Genomic DNA, 23,981 nt, shown 5'->3' on the forward strand with positions numbered 1-23,981 from the left:
AAACATTAGCTGATTAGCTGTGGGGTTTTATTGCTGATGGATGAACACTAACGGTCATTTCCACTCACAGGTAAAGGAGAACACAAATATTATGGTTGGTGCAACTGTATTTCATTAAAGTAATTGTGCCAGTTGCTATTTAGATCAGAGGAGATGACATTGTGTCCCTGTGAGTCTGTTTGTGTTGCACACTCGCTGTATGTGCCTGTAAGCAAACACAGGTACCCCGCCCTGCTGCTTCTTTCCAGCACAATCCCATCAAGGCAACCAGCCCTGCAATGGGAGCCAGAATGGGCAGAAACCTCAGTGCTGGCTGCAAATATACTTCAGTGGAGATGGTTCCTCTCTTTTTTAACAAACTAGGTAAACGTAACATCCTTTTTTTTGCCTTTCCTGAATGTGTGTGGAAAACTGAGCTGAGAAGAAATCTGAAAATATTTTCAGATGAAAGCTGAGGAAAAGGAAAATGATGTTAAATACGTCAGAAAAAAACTGAGCTTCCTTGTGTGGCAACGAGCTGTATTTATCTGTAAAACAATTTTTTGAAAGGAAAAGATAAATTGCCTCTGCGATATTTAAAACGGACAGAAGATGATAATCCAGTCCCATGGGACAAATAAGCCAGCTGCTCTGATTGCAGCATGCCCTCTGACAGGGAGCAAGAAGGAGCCCCAGTGCAAGGGCCTTGGACATGGATGTAGGTATGGTACAAATGTCACAGCACGTGTATGATGTGTAGCCAAGCGCAAACTTTGCTCCCAAGTGCCGTCCCAGGCTTTGAAAGCTATCGATTCTCACAGCCTCCTGACTAAAGGGTTGGTCCTTTCAGCCCATTTTCATAAGGAAACCTGAGCTTACGGTGAAGGGGCGTGCTCGGAGCCAGGTGTGTGCTCCCTGCCACCCCCCTGCCCTGCTTCACCAGAAAGAAACAGGGTGGCAGCAGTAACACAGATGAGCTCATTTGACTTGCCTGGTTTCTCCTTGCCGATGAATCACTCAACAGCCCTCAATCAGCAGAGAAGGCAGCTCATAGGCATCCACCGACAGCTCTCCGTTGCGAGTTAGCGTCTCAGGGAAGGAGGGATCCAGAACTACCGGTGACTGTCATTTGTTGGCACATGGGACAGCCTTGAAAATCAAAAACGGGGCAGAAAAAACAGCTGCCGGAGGCTGTATCCATCTGCTCACCTAGAAAAGCTACCAACTGCCCTGGAAGATAAGTACTGGGTGAGAGACAGAGCTGTGAAAGCCGTGTGCCAGCGGAGAAGCCCCAGCACAGGGTTTTCCCCCTGCCACTGTGGCTGTCTTCCATCCCCATCCTCCCACCCCGACTGACTGCGGGCTGAGCTGCATCCCTCACCCCACAGCAGCAGAAGGGGGTGCGAAGTGACACAGGCTGTGCCAGGCAGCCCAGGCACTTCCCAGGAGGAGCACCCCTGGCTAAAAAACCACGATGGACCGTTTCCGGATGATCTTCCAGTACTTCCAGTCCAACTCGGAGTCTATAATGAATGGGATCTGTGGGCTGTTAACCCTGGCTAGCGTAAAGATGTATACCTGCTTTGACTTCAGCTGCCCCTGCCTGCCCCACTACAACATGGCATATGGCTTGGGGATCATGTTTGTACCCCCTATTGCCCTCTTCCTCTGCGGCCTCATCCTCAACAGACAGTCCCTGGTGATGCTGGAGGAGTGGAGGCGACCACAGGGGCACAGAAAGAAGGACCTAGCTGTCATCAGGTGGGGTTTGCACCAGGAGCGGCGTCCCTCCCTTCATGTCCCACTTAGCTGTCTTGCCTCCATAGCTTTGATCCTCCTAGTAACTAATTTTCTTCTAAGCTCAGCTCCTGAGACCTTTCACCATGAGCCTGGAGGGGCAGGGGCATGGTAAATGCACTTACAAAGCAGAAATGAAGGCAAAACCTCCTCCCATCCCAGCAAAGGAGGGCAGAAGCGCTTCAACACTAATGGCTGGATTTATGCTGCCACCCTGGGAAACCGTATTGCTGTCTGCCCTGTCATGCACACACAGGGTTTCTCCTGGGGCTTACGCATGCAAGAAGATGAGGCATTTCCACTTAAATGTGCAAAAAGTGTGGCATTTCCATCACAGTCATTCTTTATTTGTAGCCTTGTGGTTTCCCTCCCCTCAGTTGAGTTTTTACTGACTTACAGTGGTGGAAGGGAGAGGAGAATCAAATTCAGTTTGTTACTTAAAAGTTCTACCCAGTGCACAAGCTGGCACAGAGTGGGGCAAGAAAGGCTGCAGAGAAAAGTAATTTTCTGGGTAGAAACTGAGCTGATGAGAAAAGAAAGAGTGAATGTAGAAGACAAGGGAAAGCTGTCAAGGGTTTGTGCATGGGAGATATAAGTATACAGTCAAGGCAGGCACGTAATGAGAGGACCATGCACTGCATTGAACAAAGGCAGCACACAGAGCACCGCTGCGCACTGGCACAGATTTCACTGGGAGGCAGCACCAACAAAGAGATCCCAGAGCAGAAGAGACATTTATAATTAGCTGGAGCACTGCTGGGCACAGTCCTGGGAGTCAGCTCCCTGGCTCAGGGAGGGCTGCTTGGCATAGGGCACCCTGCATCCATCAAAGCTCCCAGCACCTACCCACTCACTTCTCTCTCTCTTGCCCCAGGTACATGTGTTCCTCCATCATGCAGCGAGCCATGGTTGCCCCTGTCGTCTGGATCATAGTCACCCTCCTGGATGGCAAATGCCTGATCTGTGCTTTCAGCGGTTCCGTGGATCCCGAGAAGTTTACAGGCTTTGCCAACACCAGCCCAGTGCAGGTGCAGCAGCTGCTGGCCAAGGTGCCCTGCAAGGACGACGAGCTCATGAGGAACAACACATCCCGCAAGGCAGTGTCCAGGTACCTGCGCTGCTGGTCCCAGGTAGGTCACGGGAAGCAGAGCAACCCGTGTAGGTGAGGTGCCCAGGGCACGCGTCATCTGCTCCTGCTTTTCCTTTTTGTCATAGCTTCACCATGGTCAGGCTGGGAGCAAGACTGCTCTCTGCTTCTTTATGCCCTCAAATGTTGTCACCCTCAGAAATAATCTCCAGAGTCACTCAGGCAGGGAAAAGGATGGTTTAATTAAAAGAACTTTGTTTCTAGAAGAACCAGCAACTTCTAAGCCCAGATAATAAAAAGCAGGTTGCAAGGAAAATAGGTGCCTCCTAAGGCCCTGTCCAGTGTCAGAAGACCTTTCTAACTGCTAATTGCGCAGATAGGACCTGCTGTTTTAAGGATAATGCAAACTGAGACAGACAAAAGCAGCTTGCTCAGGAATGATAGGAGAACAGGACATGACGGGAGTGGAGCCTTGGCCAGCCCCTGCTCTTGTCACAGGAATGCCAGGTCAGGGATGAGGACCAGTGGGAGGGCATTGAAAACAAGCCCTTCCTTCATACCAAAGGGAGCTGCATGTAGTCTGGGTTGTCTTCACCCTGCTGCGGGGACTCCTGGGCCCTGGAGCCAGTGTAGGTGGCAGGTAAAGATCTCACTGGAGATAAGTGAGCCAAAGGAGAGCACTGAAGTCCCCTTCCCCTGGGGTGGTCCAGTGCTCAAAGCAAATGCCTGGCTTCTCCAGGCTAACTTTGCAAACAGTTATCCTACTGAACTATTAATAAATGTTCTATGTTCACTGGGAGGAGATTACACTGACTCTCTGAGTGCAGTTTGAGGGTGCTGGACTTCAGGGACAGATCAAGGATGGGAGTCCAGCTATGCCACATCTCCCCTCCAGCCACACCAATTCCCTGTCTCAGTGATACAGGCAAACAGCTCGTGCCTGTCCTTGTGCCTGTCTTTTGCCTGTTCCACTGCTTATTTCTTATCACCCAGGCGCTTGGCTGGAGTGTTTTGTTGATCCTTGTCATAGCAGCTTTCCTCGCCCGCTGGCTCAGACCTTGCTTCAACCAGGCCACCCTGCTGCAGGCACGTCACTGGAGCAACTACATTGACATCGAGCAAAGGATTTTTGAGGAAACCTGCTGTGAGCACAGCCGGCTCTTGGCTCACAAATGCATCCTCCACTTCTTCGAAAGCATGCGGCAAGAGATCAGACTGCACAGCTTCAGTTTGCCTAGGGAGGGAGAAGGGGCTGGAGGAGATGAAGATCTTCTCTGGGGCATCACAGGTCAGGACCAGGTGAACAAACTTCTGAAAATGTGGTATTATGAGAAACCTCCCCTGGATGTCAACCAGGTGACCCAGAGGCATCCCCTGGGGCAAGAGAGATCCCTTCTACCCTGGGCAGACAGCACTGGTACCCAGTCCAAATTCCCCCAGCACATGTGACTTGAAAAGGGGGCTTTGTCCTGCAGACACTGGTGGGACATTGCCACACCTCTGCAAAACAAGGACCTGTGGGTAGATGCCAGTGGTGCTCTCATCTTCCTCCAAAACCCCAACCTCAAAGCTCTGCCCCAGGGCACGCCTAGCAAAACCTCCAAAATAAACTAGCTCTGAACGTCCAAAGGTCTCAGACTCAGTCACTGTTAATGACATTTCTCAACCAAGGGCTCTGCACAGCACTTTTGTCATATTAAAGAGTTTACAGCTCCTTGCAGCTCCTTACAGCTGTGATAAAACCCTTCTGGCTCAAGGAAGGTTTTAACCAAGACAGCAACATCTGGCTGTGCATGCAAACTGGCTGAAGCAGCAGCTTCACAGAGGTGTGAGGAGCTCCTGCCCATTTCAGTGAGAACTGGTTCAGAGAATTAGCAGTGCTGACACTGAAATGATTTAATTGGCGACTCTTTTAGTACCACACCAACATGTTTACTCAAAAAGGCAAAACCACCTCCTACATCTTCCCATCTGCTGAGAGCTCTGGCTACCCCCAGCCCAGCTGCCAAACTGTTCAGCCTCTCTCTAACAACCCATCAATACTTCCATGCATTCTCAAAACAAAATATGGCAATACATTGAAATTCATGGAGCAGTGTGAATTTAATTGAAGATAACCTCTGGATAAGTGTCCCTGGATTGGGTTGGATTTGCAGAAGTAAAAGGAGATGGAGACTTTGTTTAACATATCCAGAGCCACGAGACTGTGCTGGGTTTGAGGTGGCTGCTCCAAGCACTGGCATTGGGCCATGGGAAGGACACACTGACTCTGCCTGAGAAGTCTAAACACAGATTTTAGTACAAACCGATCTATCCAGAGGCTCATCTTCGCATCACCTAGTTGGGCATTTCAAACAACAGTTTTGGAACTGTTTGAATATAACCCTGTCTCTGAGCCTCTAAAGCTAATTACTTTCTCACCTGCCTTTTTCCAGCCCCCGTTGTAGATGGTGCCAACCATGGTGATGGTTTGACTGATATTTCTGTCCAGCATTGCTGCTTGGATCCATTAAACTCTTTACTGCAAACTAACCCAGTACAGACACATATATTCCTCCAGGCTGAGGCTCACACCGGTACCCGCTTTGTCCCTGGGAGTGAGCAGTGCAAGGTGGAGGGGCTGTGAGGATGGAGGGGTGAAGAAGAAACATCTTCTTGGCCACACATGGATAGATGGGGCAAGCAGTGCCTCCAGCAGGAGAGAAGAGAGTGGGAAAGAGGCAAAGAAACCTGCCACCACCTTGTGACTAAATCCAAAACAAGGGGTTGGATTGAAAACACATATTAATACCCCAAATTAACTTATCGAGCTGCAGGGAGGTGGGCCACCTCCTCCCCAGCAGGTTTGTGTGCACAGGGTCAGGGAGGGAAGAGATGCTTGGCAAAACACAGTGAAGCCAAATAACTCCATGGCCCACTCGTGGGCAGCTGCACCCCTCTGCCAGCTGAGGCCCAGCCAGGAGCTGCAGGGTGCAGAGGGATGGGCTGCAGGGTGCAGAGGGATGGGCTGCAGGGCTTTTCTTATTTGCATAGCACAATCAGCTCTGGTTGAATCCCTGAGGTCCCCTGGACGTGCTCAGAGAGGGCACAAAGCCAGTTGTGGCCCGTGGTGGTTAGGAATAAAACAGTGGTCTTCCCTCCAGGAGCTCTTTAGGTCCAAGGCGCTTCTGAGCAATCTTTTGAAATCAGCATTGCCCTTTGAATTTCATCTCTGGGTGAAAATCAGTTCAGACTCACCGATCCACGCTAGCCAAATAGGCTATTTTCCTAACCAGCTCAGAGCAGAGCTCCACGGCTCCCCTTTGCATACTGCTTTCCATGTTCTCAGGTTTTAAGTCATCCCAGAGTGGCCACAAAATACAAAATGCAAAAAAGGGGAAAAGGAACAGCTTTGTTATCTGTACCAGGAGGGAGAAACCCAGAGGATTTCTGCCATAGACTTTTGCAGGTCTACAAAGGCTCACATACTGCTGAGAAGGTTAGTCTACTCACAGAGTAGCTGTGGTTGGACAGGGCTGCAGGTGTTCATCCCTCTCAGCCTCCCCAAGTCCCATGCTATATTCCCCTTTAAAGCCAGAGAACTCTCGATTGTGGAAACTGGTATCCAGCACCCCATGACAGGGCGAGAGGCAACAAGCACAAACCCAAAATGCAGGAAATTCCATTTAAACAGAAGAAAACATTTACTTACTTCGAGGGTGATGGAACAGGTTGCCCAGAGAGGTTGTGACACCTCCATCCACGGAGATATTCACAACCCTATTAGATGTGTCCCTGAGTGTGCTTTGAGCAGGACTAGATAGTCTCCAGAGGTCCCTTCCCAACAGCTCTGCTAGGAGTGTGTACCCTCCTGTGGAAGTGGGAGCAGAGAGAGTTGTTCACAAACTTCAGCAGCTCCCAATCTCTCAGGGCTGGTCTGATGCCTGACCTACAGATGTGTTTGTCATGCTCAGGGACCTGCACCTGCCAAGAGCCCATGAAACAGCAGGGCTGACTGCAAAGGCAACTTCCTCAATCTCTTCTCAAACTCTCCTGATGGGAATTGTGACAATTTTCATGTTCCTCCTCTCTGTATCCTACATTGACTGAGACACAAAAAGCCCTCCCCAATTCCTTGGCTTGATGTCTATCTTGGCTTCCAGGTGCAGGACCCCACGCTGGGAGAGACTTGGGCATGTACCATCTAGCCCCAGACCTGGTTTCCAAAGCACAAACAGGTTGGGGTTGTGGGAAGAAGTACCAGCTCTAACTTCTCTTGCAAATCGATTGGAGTGAACTTTCTGTTGGCAGGCTTATGAAAACAAGGTCCTCCCTAACAAGGCAGCATGGAAAGAAAGACACAGGCGTTGGCTTCTATGGGCTCTGTTTTGAATCCCACTGACTTGTCGTTGGCTTCAGTGGGAACTGCCAGTGCTGTACACCAAACAGGCTCAGACCCCTCATTCCTGTTTAATGAAAGGCAGAGTTTTCCTGGAGATCAAAAAGCTCTTTGCTTTTTTCAAGGTTGATTCATGCAGGCTTTGATGTGAACTGCCCTTCAAAAAGCCACTCACCAGGTGAACAGGGAAGCCAGCCTGAGCTATTAGCTAGCAATACAATAAGCCTCATCTATATTCATGAAGCCAAATCTCATGCAATTAACCTCTCCACAGCAGGCAGAGCTAAGACTGCCCAAAAATTACCCGTATGCTTTGTGCTGACCTCTGTGGCAGCATCTCAGGGTGAACTTGGCATTATCAACTGAGCCCCACGGTTGGTGTGGGGGGAGACGTCAGAAACTGAAGCTCTGACTAATGATCAAAACACCTGGTTTGGCTTCCTACCTCTGTACCAACGCACTGCAAAACCTTGGGGAAAAGTTTCTCCCACGTGCCACCCACCTACGTACAGCTTGCCTTGGTGACACGTCTTATAGCCACCAATGCAGCCATGCTGGTGCCCACACGGGCAGATGTATCTTGATACTCATGTCAACAGCACAGGTAGTGCCTGGACCAGAGGGACTAAACACGTTGCAGGTACCTAGTCAATACTGCAACCATCTGTTTCATGACCACTTTTAGTCCCCATATTCCGCTGTCTTTTGGCCAGCTTGAGGGAGCAACCTAGTGCATCAGAGCTGCTTTGTGAACTGGGAACAGAGATGCAGGAAAACAACAGCAACACAATCCACTTCTTTCAGGTTTGTGCTGTAGGAGCTAAGCCTGGCCCAACCGTAGCTATCACTTTTCATTAGTGTTTGTCTCAGTTCTGGCAAGCTGGGGGAAGTCTGTCTGGTCAGGTCTGTGCTGGCAAATGTGCACAGGACCTCTGCACTCGAAAGCCCCCGGGTCTGAAGAGCTGACAGCGATGGGCTGAACTAAGCCCTGCCTTTGTGAAAGGGGAAAGTGATGGAAGCAATGGGGAAGTTTTGCACCCCAGTATCAACACATGGGACACGTCCACCACAGACCTGAGCTGGCTCTGCCTGGGCTGCTCCTGGTGCGCAAAGTGTAGGGAGGGCAATGCAGGTATTCAGGTTCACTTGGGTCCAGATTGCCTGGTGTTGCTACTGAATTAGTAAGTCCAGACAAAGTGACACAGCTAAACTGTCAGCAATTCTGCGCTGTATGGACTAGCCAGCCCAGCACCCGGCTAACTCAGTCCTCCCTGCACCACCCACTGGTTGCATGGGAAATGTGCCCTTAGACACCTTAGCCCCAGGACAAAGCATATGGCCAAATTCCAGCCCCAGCCCCTCCTGCTACATGGATGCTTGGCTCAGGTAGTCCTGGCTCTGCCCTTCCTGGCAGGATTCAAGTGATCTTCAGCTCCACTGCACCCTCAACCCCTGGGGCTGCTTGTACCCGCTGGCATGGTGGGCAGGAAGGGTTCTGCACAGTCCATGCCTGTAGGTGACCTAGTACTGCTGGGAAACACAGTCTCTTGGTGGATAGTGGCTGCCCTTGGGCCAAGGAGGTCACTGGCAGGATTTACACATCCTCCTTGTATTCCTAATTCCTGCACATCCCAAATTTATCAAGGGGCTGGGATTACATCCACAACAGGTGGCTGCAAGAAAATCATTCAGCCTCCATCACTGCCATTCAGAGCAAAGAGCACTCAAGCCCTTCAGAAATGCTCATTAAAAGTGGGTGAAAAGAAGATATCTCAGGGAAAAACCTGAATCTCAGAGCTCTGCTGGGCAGGGAGCATCTCCTGAGAAAGCAGAGGTACCCAGAGCTCAGGTGCTTTCAGCAAGATCCACCTACAGAGCACTGTGCATCCTCTGCACCTCTGTCCCTGCAGCCCTCTCACCTTTCTATGCCTGCTTTTCTCCATCCCCAAAGCCAGGAAAAGCATTATGTGCCTCTGGATGTTGCCAGACTAGGTAAGCCAGGGACTGAAGGATATTTTAGCAAGCCCTGAGGGCACAGGGCTGTGAAAACCAAGGAGCTACAAGTGTCATCTTGTAAGTCTGGCTGAAATGTGGACATTTCCAGGATGGAGTGGAGCCACTAACAGACCTTGGCAATACAGATACAACATCCTAGAGCACCAAGAGCTTTATCCCCTCCTCCTGTTCCTTTCCTTTTCTCTTCCCTTCCCTCTGCAGAATAAAACAGAAAAGGCATTTCCCAGTGAAGCAGGTACAGAGGAGGGGGCTGGCAGGCCTGCAAGGTGCTTGCCTTAGGTGCTGCTGGGGCAATGCAGACATGGAGGGAGGGAGAAGCTCTAGCATCCTCCTTTTCTGCTTGTGCTGGCACTGCAGAGGTGGGGCATCCCATGTCTAGGGAGGAGCACCCACCTCCTGCATTTGCAAATAGGTTCACAGAAGCGACCAGCCAACTCCGCTTTCTGCGCTTTCTGCATAGGGCACAGATTGCTCTGTGGAGGGGACTGCCATGGTAACACCTGCACCCTCCAGCCAAGGGGACCAGTGGCTGGGAGACTGCAGAAATGAGGACGTGCAGAAGAACGAAGCCAGGTTTAGCAAACCAGAAACAATCCACATCCCACAGACCCAAAGATGAGCAGGAGGAAGCAAACTGAACTATTGCAAGTAGCAAAATGAGCAGAAAAAAAAATGTTTTAATTTTCTGCTTTAAATATTGGGGCTGTAAGAGTGCGTGAATCAATCAGTGAAATGCACAGAGACTTGTTGATGCCCATTTTTGAAGACAGGGGCTGAAAGAATGGAATAAACTGAGGCCACAGCTAGGACCACAGTGAGGGGAGGAATCGTATCAAGGGAAGATGGACAAGTTTCGGATGATCTTCCAGTTCCTCCAGTCCAACCAGGAGTCCTTCATGAACGGCATCTGTGGGATCATGGCCCTCGCCAGTGCCCAGATGTACTCTGCCTTTGATTTCAACTGCCCCTGCCTGCCACACTACAACCTGGCCTATGGGCTGGGCATCCTCCTGGTGCCCCCCTTCATCTTGTTCCTGCTGGGCTTCATACTGAACAACAATGTCTCCATGCTGGCAGAGGAGTGGAGGCGGCCCCGGGGCCAGCGAGGGAAGGACCCGGCCGTCCTGCGCTACATGTTCTGCTCCATGGCACAGCGGGCCATGATCGCCCCGGTGGTCTGGGTCTCGGTGACACTGCTGGATGGCAAGTGCTTCACCTGTGCCTTCTGCACCTCGGTGCCTGTGGGGACCCTGGGCAATGCCAGCCACCCTGGCCTCTCCCAAGGGGAGATGAAGCGGGTCCTCGCCCGCATCCCCTGCAAGGAGATCTATGACGGACAGGAGCTCATTGCCAATGAAGTGGCCATCAGGTACCTGCGCTGCATCTCCCAGGTAAGAGGCGTCATGGCCGTGCCCTCACTGGTGGTTTAGGTTGGGCACTGCTGGCCTTAGCTCTTCCCACGTGGGAATCTCCTTGATGAAATCAAGATGCAGAAGGAGAGACTGGTGATTTCGCAGGGGTACAAGGTGTTCAGACTCAGCTCTGGGGAGTTACGCCTCCAGTGTTGTGCAGAGACTGAAGCTGTAGGTCATCCTGGTAATTTGGTCCCCTCTCCTGCCTGGGCAGCATGGGGCTGCAGGGCAGCAATACATAGCCAAGCTGTAGGCAGAGATTTATTTAGAGCAAGTACAGAAGGGGCTGATGTGGATGTTACTTGGTGGCTGGTGGGCTCTCACCCCCTCCCATAACCCGCTGGGTTGCCCACGGTTGCTCTTGCTGCTTATTGTAACATATGCAAGCAAGGGGCTGATAACTGTCTATGCCACTCGCCTCTGCTGCTTGCACGGAAACACTCAGTGTGTGTTTATTAACCATCCCAGTGAACCACAAATGAAGAAGTGCCATTAACCACTTGTCCTGCGCTTAATTCCTCTCAAGCCCTCGGCTTGTGGCAGCATTGGAGACAGGATGGTCTGACCCACTCTGGTCACCCATCTACTCCTGTTTAAAAGCAGCTCCTCTCCCTGACCTCCTTAGGGCAGACAGGAATTATTATCCCCAGTTTAAGAGAAATGGAGGCTCAGGGACTTCTCCAAAGACCCAAAGCAGATTTCCCTGGGTAGACTCCAATTACCAGCTGCTGGGAAGCACTGGGAACTGCAAAACAAGAGGTGCTACCTAGATACCGCCCTCCCAGGTGCTCTTTTGAGGGGCTGCACTTACAGTGGGGTTCACCCTCGCGAGCTCTGCCTGCACAGCCTGGCGGCAGCCTCAGCTAAGACACGGGGAACAAGACAGACCGGTCCTGGCTCTACCCTCACCTCACCCTTCCTGTCAGACTCCATTAACGGGGGAGCCTGTCACTGCTGCTCACCTGATAGATGTTACTCAGTCCCACAGCTTGGGGAAAAAGGTTAAACAGCTGCGTAAACCCAGGGAGCATCTGGAACGACGTTAGCTGTGAGTCAGAGGACAGAGGCTCTCCTAGACTCAGGTGAGGCGCAGTTGTATCAGAGGCAGGACTGAGGGCTGGGTGCAGGATTCAGTCTGGTGTTATTTATGGTCACTGCCTGCTGATGGTATACAAGGTGAGAAGTGGAGAGGCGCAGCCTGTGCGGATGCATCAAACAAAATTTCAGTACAGATGCGCTGACATGTTATGTAGGGTCTCCTCATCCAGCTTTGCAACGTAAACGCAGCCAAATGTCAAACAGGCCAAAGTGGAGCCAGGCTCTTTCACAGCCCTGGGAGGCTCCTGCTGGCTGATGGGAAGTGCCAGGTGTGTGCTCTGCCTGCCTGTGACGGGTCCGCTTCCCCCCTTGTCCCTGCAGGCTCTGGGCTGGTGCTTTGTGCTGCTGATGACCATGCTGGCTTTCTTGGTCAGATCTCTCCGGCCCTGCTTCACTCAAGCTGCCTTCCTGAAGAGCAGGTACTGGTCCCACTACATCGACATCGAGCGCAAGCTGTTTGATGAGACGTGTGCAGAGCACGCCAGGAGCTTTGCCAAGGTCTGCATCCAGCAGTTCTTTGAGGGCATGAGCACGGACCTGGCGGCCGCTCGATGCCAGCTGCCCAGGAAAGCCCCTGCAGATGTGGGGGAAGCTGCTGAGAAGCTCCTGGGCATCACTGACCAAGGCACCATGAACACGGCCCTAAAGAGCTGGCACAGATGCAAGCCCCCTCTGCACCTCCACCCACCTGCCCTCCCCACTGGCAACGGCTGGGCAGGCGAAGAGCAGCCCCCCAAGCACCCCCCTGTGCCCCGGAGGGAGATGGCTGCCTACTACAGCCGGGTGTGAGGGGATGCAGGACTACGCAGAAGCACCGCTGTGCTTTTGAGAGAGGGGCTGCAGAGAGGGTGGACAGGTGGGTGTCCAAGCCAGGCAGAGGCAAGGGCCAGTGTCACAGGGGGCTGCAAGGGGACAGATACCCAAAGGATTTGGTGATGCTGGTGCAATCCCACCTGCTCTCACATCCAGTCCCATAGCATCAGTAATTCAGGCAATGAGTTTTTTGCCAAGCAGGACAGCTGCTCAAGGTTGTGATGGATGAGACCTGGAGATGCTGAAGAGCACGATGTGGCAGCTGCACAGACATGCTGCATCCAGCACCAAGCACCAGATTAAAAATCTCCTGGTGGGGAAACAAGCTGGGGGTGCGCCTTTCTCACACCAGGCTGTGAAACCTGAAGTCTCCCCATTACCCCTCCCCACATCCCCACAGACACACACAGCTCCCAGGCCAAGAAAAGCTTTAAAATAAATTCGACCCAAGCAACGAGCTAGTGAAGGGACATCCCATATTGCATTACATGTGACAGGAATGGTGTGGTTGGTGTCACAGCTACTATTCAACAAGGAGCCCACAGAGATGCTCCTTGAAGGGAGTGTCTAGACAAGGAGAGCAGCCATCATTCAGCAGCATGGAGGGCGGGGGGCCAGGTCAACCACCTGACACGAATTTGCTGCAGGACATTTTGTTCTTGCAATTGTACCTGGATTCCTCCCTGACACAACGACTGATGTTAAAAACCCACCTGGCTGTTTGTTTAAGGAGCCAAATAAATAATTCAGGCTGACTGTTCAAGATCTGTGCTCAGGCACAAGGATTTATAAAAGCTATTTACAAAAGCTGTTGGTGTTTCTTTATTTGAATGCAATGAAAAGGACCGATAGGGGCCCCTTGGGCCAAGCCTGGGGTGCTGAGGCCACGTGAGTCGGGGAGTTTTGCCAGTGCGCAGCGGCCAACAGTGAGCCAGCCCTGGCCCTCGGAGGAGAAGCTGGGGAGGCACCGCTGACCCTACGCAATACCAGGTGGCTGCCCATTTCCATAGAAACTGAGGATGATGGGATGCAGGCCCTCGAGGTGGCTATGGAAAAGAGCGTTCCCAGTGGCCCTGATTTTATTACCAATACGCAGAAAAAAACCCCTTTTTGAGAGATGAGTTTTAACCCTGCCGCATCACTTTCGAAATGCTCATCCCCTTGAAATTTCTGCTGCCATGTTCATATTCAAAACAACTTATTATGGCTCACTGGTAACTGAGGTGACTGTCATTTGCATAAACCTTAATTATCCATGTGCAACTCCACAGAGGCTGTGGGGAGAGGAGAACAAAGGACCAAAATTACAAGGAAATTCTCCGAGCTGCTGTGAGAGTGCCTTAGCAAGCCCATAGTCAAGGGCTGGCTGAATCTGGCTGACTCCCAGGAGAAAGGAGTGTGACACAGATTTATCATTAATCTTCACACCCCAAACTTTAATTAAGGCATCTGCCCAGAAATTAATAGGCACAAAACCTGATTTACAAAGCAAAGGAGATTAAAAGATAAAGGCGGTTTCCACTCCTATTATTTGCAGTTCAGCACTGTTAATGGCTCACCAAGAAAGGCGCGCTCAGGGTCCACACAATGGCAAGCAGCTTGCAGGGCTGGTGGGCTCCACAGCACAGCTATTAAGATACCAAAAAAAAAAAAATAGCATGCATTTGCAAAGAAAAGCTTTTGGACTTTTAATTTAGATTTTTAGGATCAGAGCTCTGTCCCCATGTGACAATTTCAGCAGTTGCAGAGTCCCCACAGAGCAGCCAGGTTGAACTCTCTGTGCTGGATTTTGGGGAATCACCATGGGGAGAAGACCCTTCTCTGGGGAACCTGACATGGCCCCTGGGATTTCAGCTGGGCTGCGGTCCCGGTGCTGAGCCCGGTTAGCAGCAGTGCCCCGCGCACAGAGCAAGCCCCAGGACCCCCAGCCAAGCTGGCAGGCTCTGCGCAGGAGGGGAGCCAGCCTCAGACAGAGGTGTGGGAGTGCCAAGGAGTGCACTGCACCCAAAACCTGGGAACTGTAAAAACCTGCCCAGAGACCCCAGATCTGGGCGTAAAGAAGGAGGACTCGGTCCAAAAATCCTGGCTGAACTGCCAACGCTGGGCTGAGCCTAGCTTTGCTCTGGGCAGAGGGGAATGTCCATGTTGCTGAAGATTTGCCTGTGCTGAAGACATCCTCTGGGGAGGGCTGAGTTTAACCCCGGGGACATGGTGACAAGGAGGCTGCGGAAGAAGGATGGGGGCCTCCGGCCTCTGCAACAGGCGGGAGCTGGAGCCGAGGGACAGATGGCAGAGAGGAGGGAGTGACGCAAGGGGAAAGTAAGGCGTCCTCGGCTGCCTCGCAGGCATTGCTCCGCAGAGGAAGCAGCAAGCGGAAAAGCCAAGCCGAGCAGGAATGCACCGCGCTCACCAAACCATGGGCTGCACCCCGCCCCACATGCATGGCTCCCCGAGCTCCGCTCAGCCCCCACCACCTCTCACAGCAGCCCCGCTACTCCATCCCAGGCAGTGGGAAAAGAAACCTGGTTGCCCCACAGAGCTCGTGATGGTGGGTTCCCGCTTCTCCCAAAAACTCAGCCAGGCTGGCATCTTCCCTGCTGCCTCAGCTGGCTCCCATGCACAAAAGCAGCAGCTTCTGCCCCTTCACTGGGGCCAAGGGCTTCTCCCACATTGCCCCCGCTTGCTTAGGGCGGGTCCAGGCTCCCACGCAGTTCAAGTACCACACTCGGCTGAGCTGGGTCCCACCAGCATGACTGCACCCCCTGGGAAATATGGGGGCTGCATCCACCCTCCAGGCTGTGGGCTCCAGCATTTCCCCTTTGCACCCCAGCAAGGCATCCCATCGCTCCCATTCTCCAGGCAAACCCCGGGCCATCCCAGCCAGCCTTCGCACAGCTGCACCTCTGGTCTGAAAAAGGACGATGTGCTTTTTCCAGTGACTCATTCTCAGCCTTTCCTTTTTTTTTTTTTTTTCTTTTTAAAGGCACAACCCCAGCCTTGCACCCAGCAGAAGCCAAGCGCCTGCTCTTTGCCCCACCCAAGCACAGGCCCCGAGAAGAACCTCCTCCCTCCTCCCAAAAGCCGACAGCCGAGGGCACGTTACAGAGTGAAAAAGGAAGCTGCCAAACTCTTACGGCTGTTTTCAATAGCTTTCGCTTTGTCCATCAGGCCGGCCTCAGCCACATCCCCACTTCTGCAAGCCCCGCACGCTGCCGGGAACCCCCTGCAGCCAGAGCCTGAGCAAAAACCAGATGACCAGCTGAGAAAGATCCAGACCTGGTTTCAACAACTTTTCAAGTAAGTGACTTCATTTTTTTTCTTGTTTTCATGCATGTTTTGGGGAAAGACTTTAACATGAGCTACTGAAAATGAGCTGCTGCAAACAACTTTTCCGCTCCTACCCACCCCTCTCTCTCCCAGACAGGCACCATAACCACCAAGCAGAGGAAGGGGAACCCCCCACCAAAAATGACATCCTCCCCTTTGCAAGCTCCTTTTATTTTTGCTTTGCCAGTTGCCAGGCACTGGCAGGAAGGTCACAGGGCCTTGTTCATCAGGGCTATTTGCTGGTAACTCTAATAACAGGGTTTTGAACCCCTTGCACTAGAACGAGTTTGCAGGTCTAGCATCTGGCTACAAACATGGTGTACCACAAAGCGCAGCGGCCGGAGGTGGAGGCCTGGCTCCCCATCACGTGGCTGCGGGTTTTGGCCGGTCTGTCTCCTTTGCAGAGGGAGTTTTTCATATGGAAAACTGGGAAGAAGCAGGAAGACAGTAAGGGCTGCCTGTGTTTGAACTCAGTGATACCACAGCGTGACTTTAAAAGGATTCCCGTGGGTTACATGCAGCAGGGAACTGAGGCCAAATTTCTGCCCCTTTTCCCCTCTGCAGCCCCACAGAGGAAGAGGGTAAAGCAGGATTTGCTGGGGCGGCAGATGAACTGAAGCACAGTAGTGATTTAAAGCACAGTGCATGAGCAAGCCTTGTACAAGAGACCATAACGATTAAGGTGCCTTTATCTCCTCCGCACAAATGTCCCCGCAGCTGGGGCTGGCCCAGGGAAGCCTTGCTCCGTGCACAATGGCTAGGAGATACTGGCATCAGAGCAGATTTCAGGGCAGCCCCGCTGTGGGTCAGGGCTCCCTGGCAGCCCCAGGTGTGCCCCGATGCTGCTAGTGCTGTGCAAGCTGCCAGAGATGGTTAGTTGGGTGCCTGGGTCCTTCCTGTTTCCAGCAAGCCCCAGTGACAGCAGTTCCCCTGACACCAGTGGGTTTTTTCACATGGGTGAGGGTAACCAGAGCTAGCAAGGTGCTCGAGGCTTCCTGAGATGAAACCCTGTGAGGGTGCAGCACAGTTGGAAAGTCAACTAAGAAATTAATTAAATGCAGCTTGCCTCCATTTAATAGGGAATAGGCATTATTGCAGAGGGCATGGATATGCTCCCCAGTCATTTCCCTGTTCTTCAAAAAAATCAGGGCACGTGCTTTCCCCTGCTTGGTCCCAAGTGCCTGCAGACCACACAGCCCAGCCTTGTCAGTGGGGTGGGCATCCCAGGGTAACCAGTGTTGTACTGGGAGGAAGGGCTGGGGGAAGCCTCACAGGCAAAGGGCAGTGAAATGCATCTCTGCCACTAAGGTGTGCAGGTCGAGTGGCTCGATTTCAGGCCAACAGTTAGAGGCCAAGCCAGGACTGCAGGCCAGGACAGGGAGTACGGTTATGTCAACCGATTGTGGGAGAGATCATCCTGCCACACCTAATCCTAGCAAAAACGCCTACGTAATTGCTGACCCAGCTCTATCAGCATTTGGCATTTGTATCTTGGGTCATCAAAATAAGATCTGCTTTCCCAGAAAATAACTTCTCTTGCTGGTAGCAACAGCCCCCGAGCATCCCCTCGCCCCTGTTGGCAGAGGCTGCTCCTGCCTGGTCCTTCTATGCTGCATCTCTCCGCCCCAAAAACCTGCTGGCCCATCTCACAGCACCTCCTGCTGCCTCCCTGACATACCTTTGCCTATTACTAAATACTAACTCACCAGGTCTAAAGAGGGAGGTAAAAGCCACACACAGCACCTTCAAGGTCGCATGGCACCAGCATGCACGTGCTGTGTGTGCCTGGGCTAGCGTGAGTCAGTGGCAAGGCTGGGACCACATCCTAGTGCCAGTGCTCTGGTCCAGTTTTCCCAGTAACACAGCGTCCTCCTTCGTTGTAGGCTTGGGAGATCATCAAGCGTCTGGCACCGATGCTGACAGCAACAGCCTCTGCAGGAGGTGACTAAAACCAAAGAGAAGGAAAAACAACAAACGTGCAAACGACAGGGGCAGAAACAGCCGTCCCGTTGGTAATCTTCACCGTAGAGATGCTTCTGGAGAGCTTAGCAGAAAACTAAAATGACCCAAGGTTTCACACATTGCTTAGGCTGAATCCCTCTTTGGTCCCTTTTGAAGTATCCCTGGTATCAGCAACCAGCTCCAGAGGCTGGGACACTGGGCGGGAAGAAGGGACAGCAGTGAAGGCACTGTGCTCCTGGAGCAGCCCTTTGCACATTACCCAGCCCAAGGCCATTTCACCTCCCATTGGTGTGTCTCTTGGTGCCGGGAGGAGGGCCAGCACAGCACCCCACTGCACTACACGCCTCCTTTCACCCCCAGGACGAGATGGCTGCCCTCATCGCAGAGAACTTCCGCTTCCTCTCCTTGTTCTTCAAGAGCAAAGATGTGATGATCTTCAATGGTCTGGTGGCCCTGGGCACTGTGGGGAGCGAGGAGCTCTTCTCAGTCGTTGCCTTCAACTGCCCCTGCTCCCCTGCCCGCAACTACATCTATGGGCTGGCCGCCATCGGCGTCCCGGCCCTGGCCCTCTTCCTCATTGGCGTCATCTGGAACAACCACACCTGGAACCTCGTGGCCGAGTGCCACAAGCGTGGCACCAAGAACTTCTCTGCCGCCGCCACCTTCCTCCTCTTTGGCTCCATCATGGGCCGGGCAGCCGTGGCGCCCGTCACCTGGTCGGTCATCTCACTGCTGCGTGGGGAGGCTTACATCTGCGCCCTCAGCGAGTTTGTCAGGCCGTCCTCCCTGGACAAGTTCCCAGCCGAGTATGGGGCCGAGGTGCTGGCCAGGTTCCCTTGTAAAGACGTGCCGGCGAACCTCACCAAGTTCAGGGACGAGGTGACGCGGAGGCTGAGATACGAGTCCCAGGTAGGCACACCAGGGAGAAAGCCACACGGAGTGGGTAAGACCACCTTGCCGTGTCCTAACGCAGCCTCTCTCTTCTCTCTCAGCTCTTCGGCTGGCTGCTCATCGGCATTGTTGCAGTCCTGGTTTTCCTCACCAAGTGCCTGAAGCACTGCTGCTCGCCACTGAGCTACCGGCAGGAGGCTTACTGGGCCCAATACCGCTCCAACGAGGACAAGCTCTTCCGACGCACGGCCGAGGTCCACTCCAGGATCCTGGCAGCCAAGAATGTGAAGCACTTCTTTGGCTTTGTGGCACTCGACAAGGAGGAGAAGGAGCTGGTGCAGGAGTTCCCGGTGGAAGGCGTACAGCCAAGCCCCCAGTGGAATGCCATCACGGGCGTCTACATCTACCGGGAGAACAAGGGCTTCCCCCTCTACAGCCGGCTCCACAAATGGGCCAAAGGGGTGGAAGGGAATGGGCCAAGCCCAGAAGGCCACGAAATGCTCTTTTTGGCTTCCTAAGACAGATGGGCACTGGCAGCGTTTCCCCAGACCACCTGGCAGGCCTATCAGTATCAGCACACAGCTGAGGGATTCACTCGGAATATTCCTCCCAGCAGGAATACTTCTCTCAGTGGGTAAATAGAAATCAACAGCCTCAAAGTAGAGACTGATAAGCAATACACTGAGCTGGGGAACCACTCCCTCAGAAAAAACTATCTCATTGCTGCTCCCAAAGACACAAGGGGAGCAAAGAGCAGATGCAGACCTTACCTCTGGGCTGCTAGTGCACCCTGCCATCTAATGCACCAGCAGAAGCCTTGGGGAGCAAGAAGTGGGCACAACATTCCTAATGGTGACACCTGCAGTCCCACTTGTTTCCCCCACGGCAGGGCTAGCCCCAGCCATCCCGCACACCTACTTGTTTTATTGGTATTTTCTTACGCAGTTGTGCGGTGCCTGTTAAGCAGGCAGGTCCCAGAGCACTTTACAGGGCAGGGAAAAGAGGGAAACAATGGGTAAATTCCTGTGGCGAGGGGGATGCAATAGCACTGGGAAGAAATGGGTCAGTAATACAGCAGCACACCGAACAACTGAGAGACTAAGGCAGGAGGAATCACCAATATTCCTGGTATTCAGAAAGACACTCTGTAATTACACCAAGTTGGAATTTGGGTAGGACACCAAACTCCCTTTGTTCTTACTGAAGTGCCTGACAACCTCTAATGGGCCCAAACGGCCACAACCATGAGTTTATAAACCCAGAAGACAGCACCATCAGCAGAACAGCTTTCAGGCGAGGTGGCAAGGTGGAGGCTGAGAGGAAGCAGTACCCACAGTGAGCCACACCACTGTCTGCAGCTCATTTCATTTCTCATCCAACCATCAGATGAGAGTCCTGCTCGTTTGGGTTACGAGTTGCAGCGAGACCTCAACCAGAATTAGTTTTACATATACGCATATATACAAATATATTTATATAAATATAGTGTATCTACTATGTAATTTTAGTTAGTTAGCTGTATTAATGGAGCATCTTTCTTGGAGGGAAAGGGGATGAGAAAGTTGCCAGCCAAAAGACATTACATGCACGCATCTGCTGCACTGGGACGGCAGCCCTGGAGTGACAAGGGACAGTAGGAACAGGATGGGAGGAGCAGCCCTCTCCCTACCCTTCTACCACTGAATTGTCTTACTCTTTCCACTGCCTTAAATAGTCCCTGCAGCAGAAGGTCTCTTAATGTACTTAGCCATACTCTGAGAAAGCGAAGACAGAAAGGTGTAAAATTACTGCCCTCACCATGCCGCTGTGCTGGCTATGGCTTCAAGGCTGTTCTTCTGGTACTTTGCAGTCCTGTTTCTCCTGAGGGTCAGCCCTACATACACAACACTGTTTCAAGAGCAGGCAGAACAATGAAATTTGTTTTTCCTATTTGTACTCTTTCTTTATAGGTGTAAGTTCCTTCTACACTGTGCTGTTTACCAAAAAGCCTTAAGTTGTTCAAGAAAAGACTCAAATCCACAGACCTCAAGAGGGGATACACACAAGGAGAGTTGAAATTAATTATTAAATGAGAGTTATTTTTCATTGCCTTCTGCGTTTTTTTTTTTTTTTCCAGAGGGCTCAAAAGACATAATTTAACATTCTCTTTGAACTCAGTGACTGTGAACTTATTTTTTCTTTCTATTAAACACTCAGATCCTCTCCTATCCAGATGGCACCAGAATGTGAAGTTTTAAAGTATTACCACATATCACAAGTTAGTAACACTGCTTTTCAGTTATGCTTGCAATGAGTAGCACAAATCTTGCACATCAAGATACACAATTGCAGCAAAGGACAGGAAACTTATTTAGAAACCTTTTTACAAACGTGTCCCCTTGCAAGGAAGAGCTGGAGGGTATTCCTTCACATAAAGAGGCTGGAACACTGCTTATTGGGTGAGGCATCCCAGGATCCCTGTTCAGTTTCTCTACAGATTTGCCTTGCGTTTGTGGGAAGGCTTGGCTCCCAGCCTTACCATCAACTAATCTGCAGGAACAATCAGATGCAAGTTAAATGAAACTGCATTAACCTGAGATGAAAGAGAGTTCATTTGCATTTCTTGTCATTGGCCCTCGAGTGAGAACACGCAGATGCAAGGTAACTAGCTGAAACAAAGCAGTGTTCCTCTTACTTCCTTTACTTCACTTGCCTTCCCCCTTGATAGTCCTAGTTGTTCCTTTCAACCACCTCCACTCCAGTTCCTTCTCCTCCCCTTCCCTCCTTTGAAGGAAAGGGGCAAGACACGTAATGCTTGGGAATGGATTTGTTTACCCTAGGAATAAATGATGAGCACAAACCAGCTTTTGCTCTGTTTACTTCTCTCCTTCATTAACTCCAGCCACTTTCCATGTGCTGAGATGGGCTAGGAGCTTGTCCACCTTGTCCGTTTTCCCTCCGTCTTGTTGGAAAGGCACGTTTGAGTGCACAGCTGACAGGAGTGGAGCAAGCCACTCAGAAATACTTGTTTACAACTGTAGGGATTTTTTTCTTCCCCTCCTCTCTGCTGCCCTGAGCCTGGCCCCTGCTTCTGGCCCTCATAGCCCATGAGCACCCTCATAAATATCCTCTGCTGTCCCTGTCGCTCATCCTCCCCGTGAGGATGCTGAGGTGAAGGATGTAAACCCATGTGGCTTTACACACCAGCACAAGCAGCCAGGCTAGGCTTCTCACCAAAACGGCAAGAGGGAAATCAAGCTGCCGGTCTTCCTGGCATGCCAGATCATGTAGGCTGAAAGCTCATGCTTTCTCTGCTTTTCTGCCAGAGGCCAAGAACAACATCATCACAGAACAGCCTACAGGTTGCCAGTTAGGGCACACCTCCCAGCAGCAAGATGAGTTCAAACCAGGCTCCTCCAGTAGGAAGAATTACACACAGGTCCTTCATTCTCCCTGCTGACTACTGTAGAGACTAACAGCCACAGCAGTCAAGAAGAAACAATACCTCAGAGGGATCTTGGTTTCTATTGCAATGCTTATTTATATATTCTATTATGTAACTAATTAATCCAAAAGAAAAAGCCACCATGATTGCAGTTGTGTTCTTAAAAAAAGCTGCAGCTGCTACTGGATGTTGCAAGCAGCCTCTTCCTCTAGACCATCAAGCAAAATCTGAGTACAGTACCCTGCTCTCCCTGGGGGCAAGGAGTGAAATGACTTGTTTCTGGATCCCAGCGGATTTGGGAATGAATTAAATACTGAATCATTCAGCCTTGCCAACACTGGGCATTCCCAAGGGCAGAAGAGGTGGGTCCTGCGGAGCTCCGGTTTTGTGTTCAGAGTACCTACAATGAGTAAGACTCTTCGAGTTTGGCATTTCAAACTGGGCAGGCACTTGCTAGTGTCTACATTGGATAATCACCCCTGTTTGCATACCCTGCTTTTCCCCTTGCCTTCAGTTCTCCATCCGTAAAACATGTCGATGATCACATCCACATCTTACTGGAGAGTTACAAGAATATGGATCACAAGGCACCAACACCGGGGACAGAGCCCAGGCAAGTACCCAAGATATCTGGCTTCTTCCAAGCAGATTAGACTGGGATGACTTTTCAGCACAGAAAAAACACCTTTTTCTTTAACTTCACTGTTTTCTCTTAAAAGACAACTACCGAAAAATCACAACCTTTTCTGTCATCAATCCCTGGCAACTTGTTACGACAGATGGTTGCGACCAGGGGATCCATCGCAAATGGACGCTGTGGGCTTTAAAGGCGTGTGCCCTTTCAGCTGAAGAGGACAAGAGCATTCTAGGCTGCAATAGGAAGAGCACTACCAGCAGGTTGAGGGAGGTCACCCTTCCCCTCTGCTCTGCAGCAGTCAGACATCCGGGGTGATGTGCCAAGTACTGAGCTCCCCAGTACAGGAGATACAGGGGCTTACTGGAGCGAGTCCAGCAAAGGGACAGGAAAATGATTATGGGACTGGAGTATCCATTATACAAGCAGCAGCTGAGAGCACTGTGGCTGCTCAGCCTGAGGAGAAAGCTCAAGGTGGATCTTATTCACATGTATAAATACCTGCAAAAAAAGGGGAACCAGACTCTTCCTAGAGGTGCTCAGTGACAGGGCAAGAGGAAACGGGCACAAATTGAAATACAAGAAATTCCATTTAAATGCAAGAAAACATTTTAACTGTGAACGTGATCAAACACTGGAACAGGTTATCCAGAGAGGCTGTGGTGTCTCCATCCTTGGAGAAATCAAAACCAAACCAGACGTGGTCCTGAGCAACCTAGTCTAGCTGACCCCTGCTTTGAGCAGGGGTTTGAATGAGATGATCTCCAGAGGTCCCTTCCAACCTCAACTATGCCACAATTCTGTGTTGCTCTGCCAATTTCTAGGAGCGCAAAGGCACTTGAGATAAATCTTTCAAAGTGTTAATTCATCTGAAAGGCAAGAATCTTCTCTGCCACAGAGAGCAATCAATTCATAATACATCACTGAACTTAAAAATAGTGGGTCATAACTGCACCATTTCCCCAGGAAAGTAGAACAGGTATGGCTGACGTTTGTATTGATTATAAAACAGTCTATATTTAGAAACAAGTCTTCAAAGTCACCAACAGACTAGGATTATTTGTAACATCTGGACAAAGCTGCAAACATTTCTCAAATCTTTGCCTTTGATTGTTTGTTCTTTCCAGATTGGTTTGGTCATAGACCAATACTCTCCAGAAACT

At 51.3% G+C, this 23,981-nt stretch overlaps 3 protein-coding genes across 3 annotated transcripts; all 3 read left to right on the top strand.

The window, feature by feature from the left end:
- Window positions 1-1,453: 1,453 nt before the first annotated feature.
- Window positions 1,454-4,312, top strand: CALHM3 (calcium homeostasis modulator 3). The gene is made up of 3 exons (XM_009954859.1): window positions 1,454-1,740; window positions 2,651-2,906; window positions 3,857-4,312. The coding sequence occupies exons 1-3, from the start codon at window positions 1,454-1,456 to the stop codon at window positions 4,310-4,312; spliced, it is 999 nt and encodes a 332-aa protein (XP_009953161.1).
- Window positions 4,313-10,099: 5,787 nt separating this feature from the next.
- CALHM1 (calcium homeostasis modulator 1) lies at window positions 10,100-12,556 on the top strand. The gene is made up of 2 exons (XM_009954966.2): window positions 10,100-10,648; window positions 12,089-12,556. Exons 1-2 carry the CDS (start codon window positions 10,100-10,102, stop codon window positions 12,554-12,556), a joined length of 1,017 nt encoding a protein of 338 aa, XP_009953268.2.
- Window positions 12,557-18,235: 5,679 nt separating this feature from the next.
- Window positions 18,236-19,278, top strand: CALHM2 (calcium homeostasis modulator family member 2). Its single transcript, XM_009954636.2, has 2 exons — window positions 18,236-18,778; window positions 18,862-19,278. Exons 1-2 carry the CDS (start codon window positions 18,236-18,238, stop codon window positions 19,276-19,278), a joined length of 960 nt encoding a protein of 319 aa, XP_009952938.2.
- The last annotated feature ends 4,703 nt before the right edge of the window (window positions 19,279-23,981 follow it).

The sequence above is a fragment of the Leptosomus discolor genome, chromosome 6 (genome assembly GCF_034619465.1).
Source record: "Leptosomus discolor isolate bLepDis1 chromosome 6, bLepDis1.hap2, whole genome shotgun sequence".
Taxonomy (NCBI): Eukaryota; Metazoa; Chordata; class Aves; order Leptosomiformes; family Leptosomidae; genus Leptosomus; species Leptosomus discolor.

Bases quoted from the DNA above. Each gene is read 5' to 3' on its own strand.
- CALHM3 (XM_009954859.1), top strand. From the start codon at position 1,454: ATGGACCGTTTCCGGATGATCTTCCAGTACTTCCAGTCCAACTCGGAG. The intron at 1,741-2,650 runs GTGGGGTTTGCA...CTCTTGCCCCAG, and splicing joins AAGGACCTAGCTGTCATCAG to GTACATGTGTTCCTCCATCA. The intron at 2,907-3,856 runs GTAGGTCACGGG...CTTATCACCCAG, and splicing joins ACCTGCGCTGCTGGTCCCAG to GCGCTTGGCTGGAGTGTTTT.
- CALHM1 (XM_009954966.2), top strand. From the start codon at position 10,100: ATGGACAAGTTTCGGATGATCTTCCAGTTCCTCCAGTCCAACCAGGAG. The intron at 10,649-12,088 runs GTAAGAGGCGTC...TTGTCCCTGCAG, and splicing joins ACCTGCGCTGCATCTCCCAG to GCTCTGGGCTGGTGCTTTGT.
- CALHM2 (XM_009954636.2), top strand. From the start codon at position 18,236: ATGGCTGCCCTCATCGCAGAGAACTTCCGCTTCCTCTCCTTGTTCTTC. The intron at 18,779-18,861 runs GTAGGCACACCA...CTTCTCTCTCAG, and splicing joins GGCTGAGATACGAGTCCCAG to CTCTTCGGCTGGCTGCTCAT.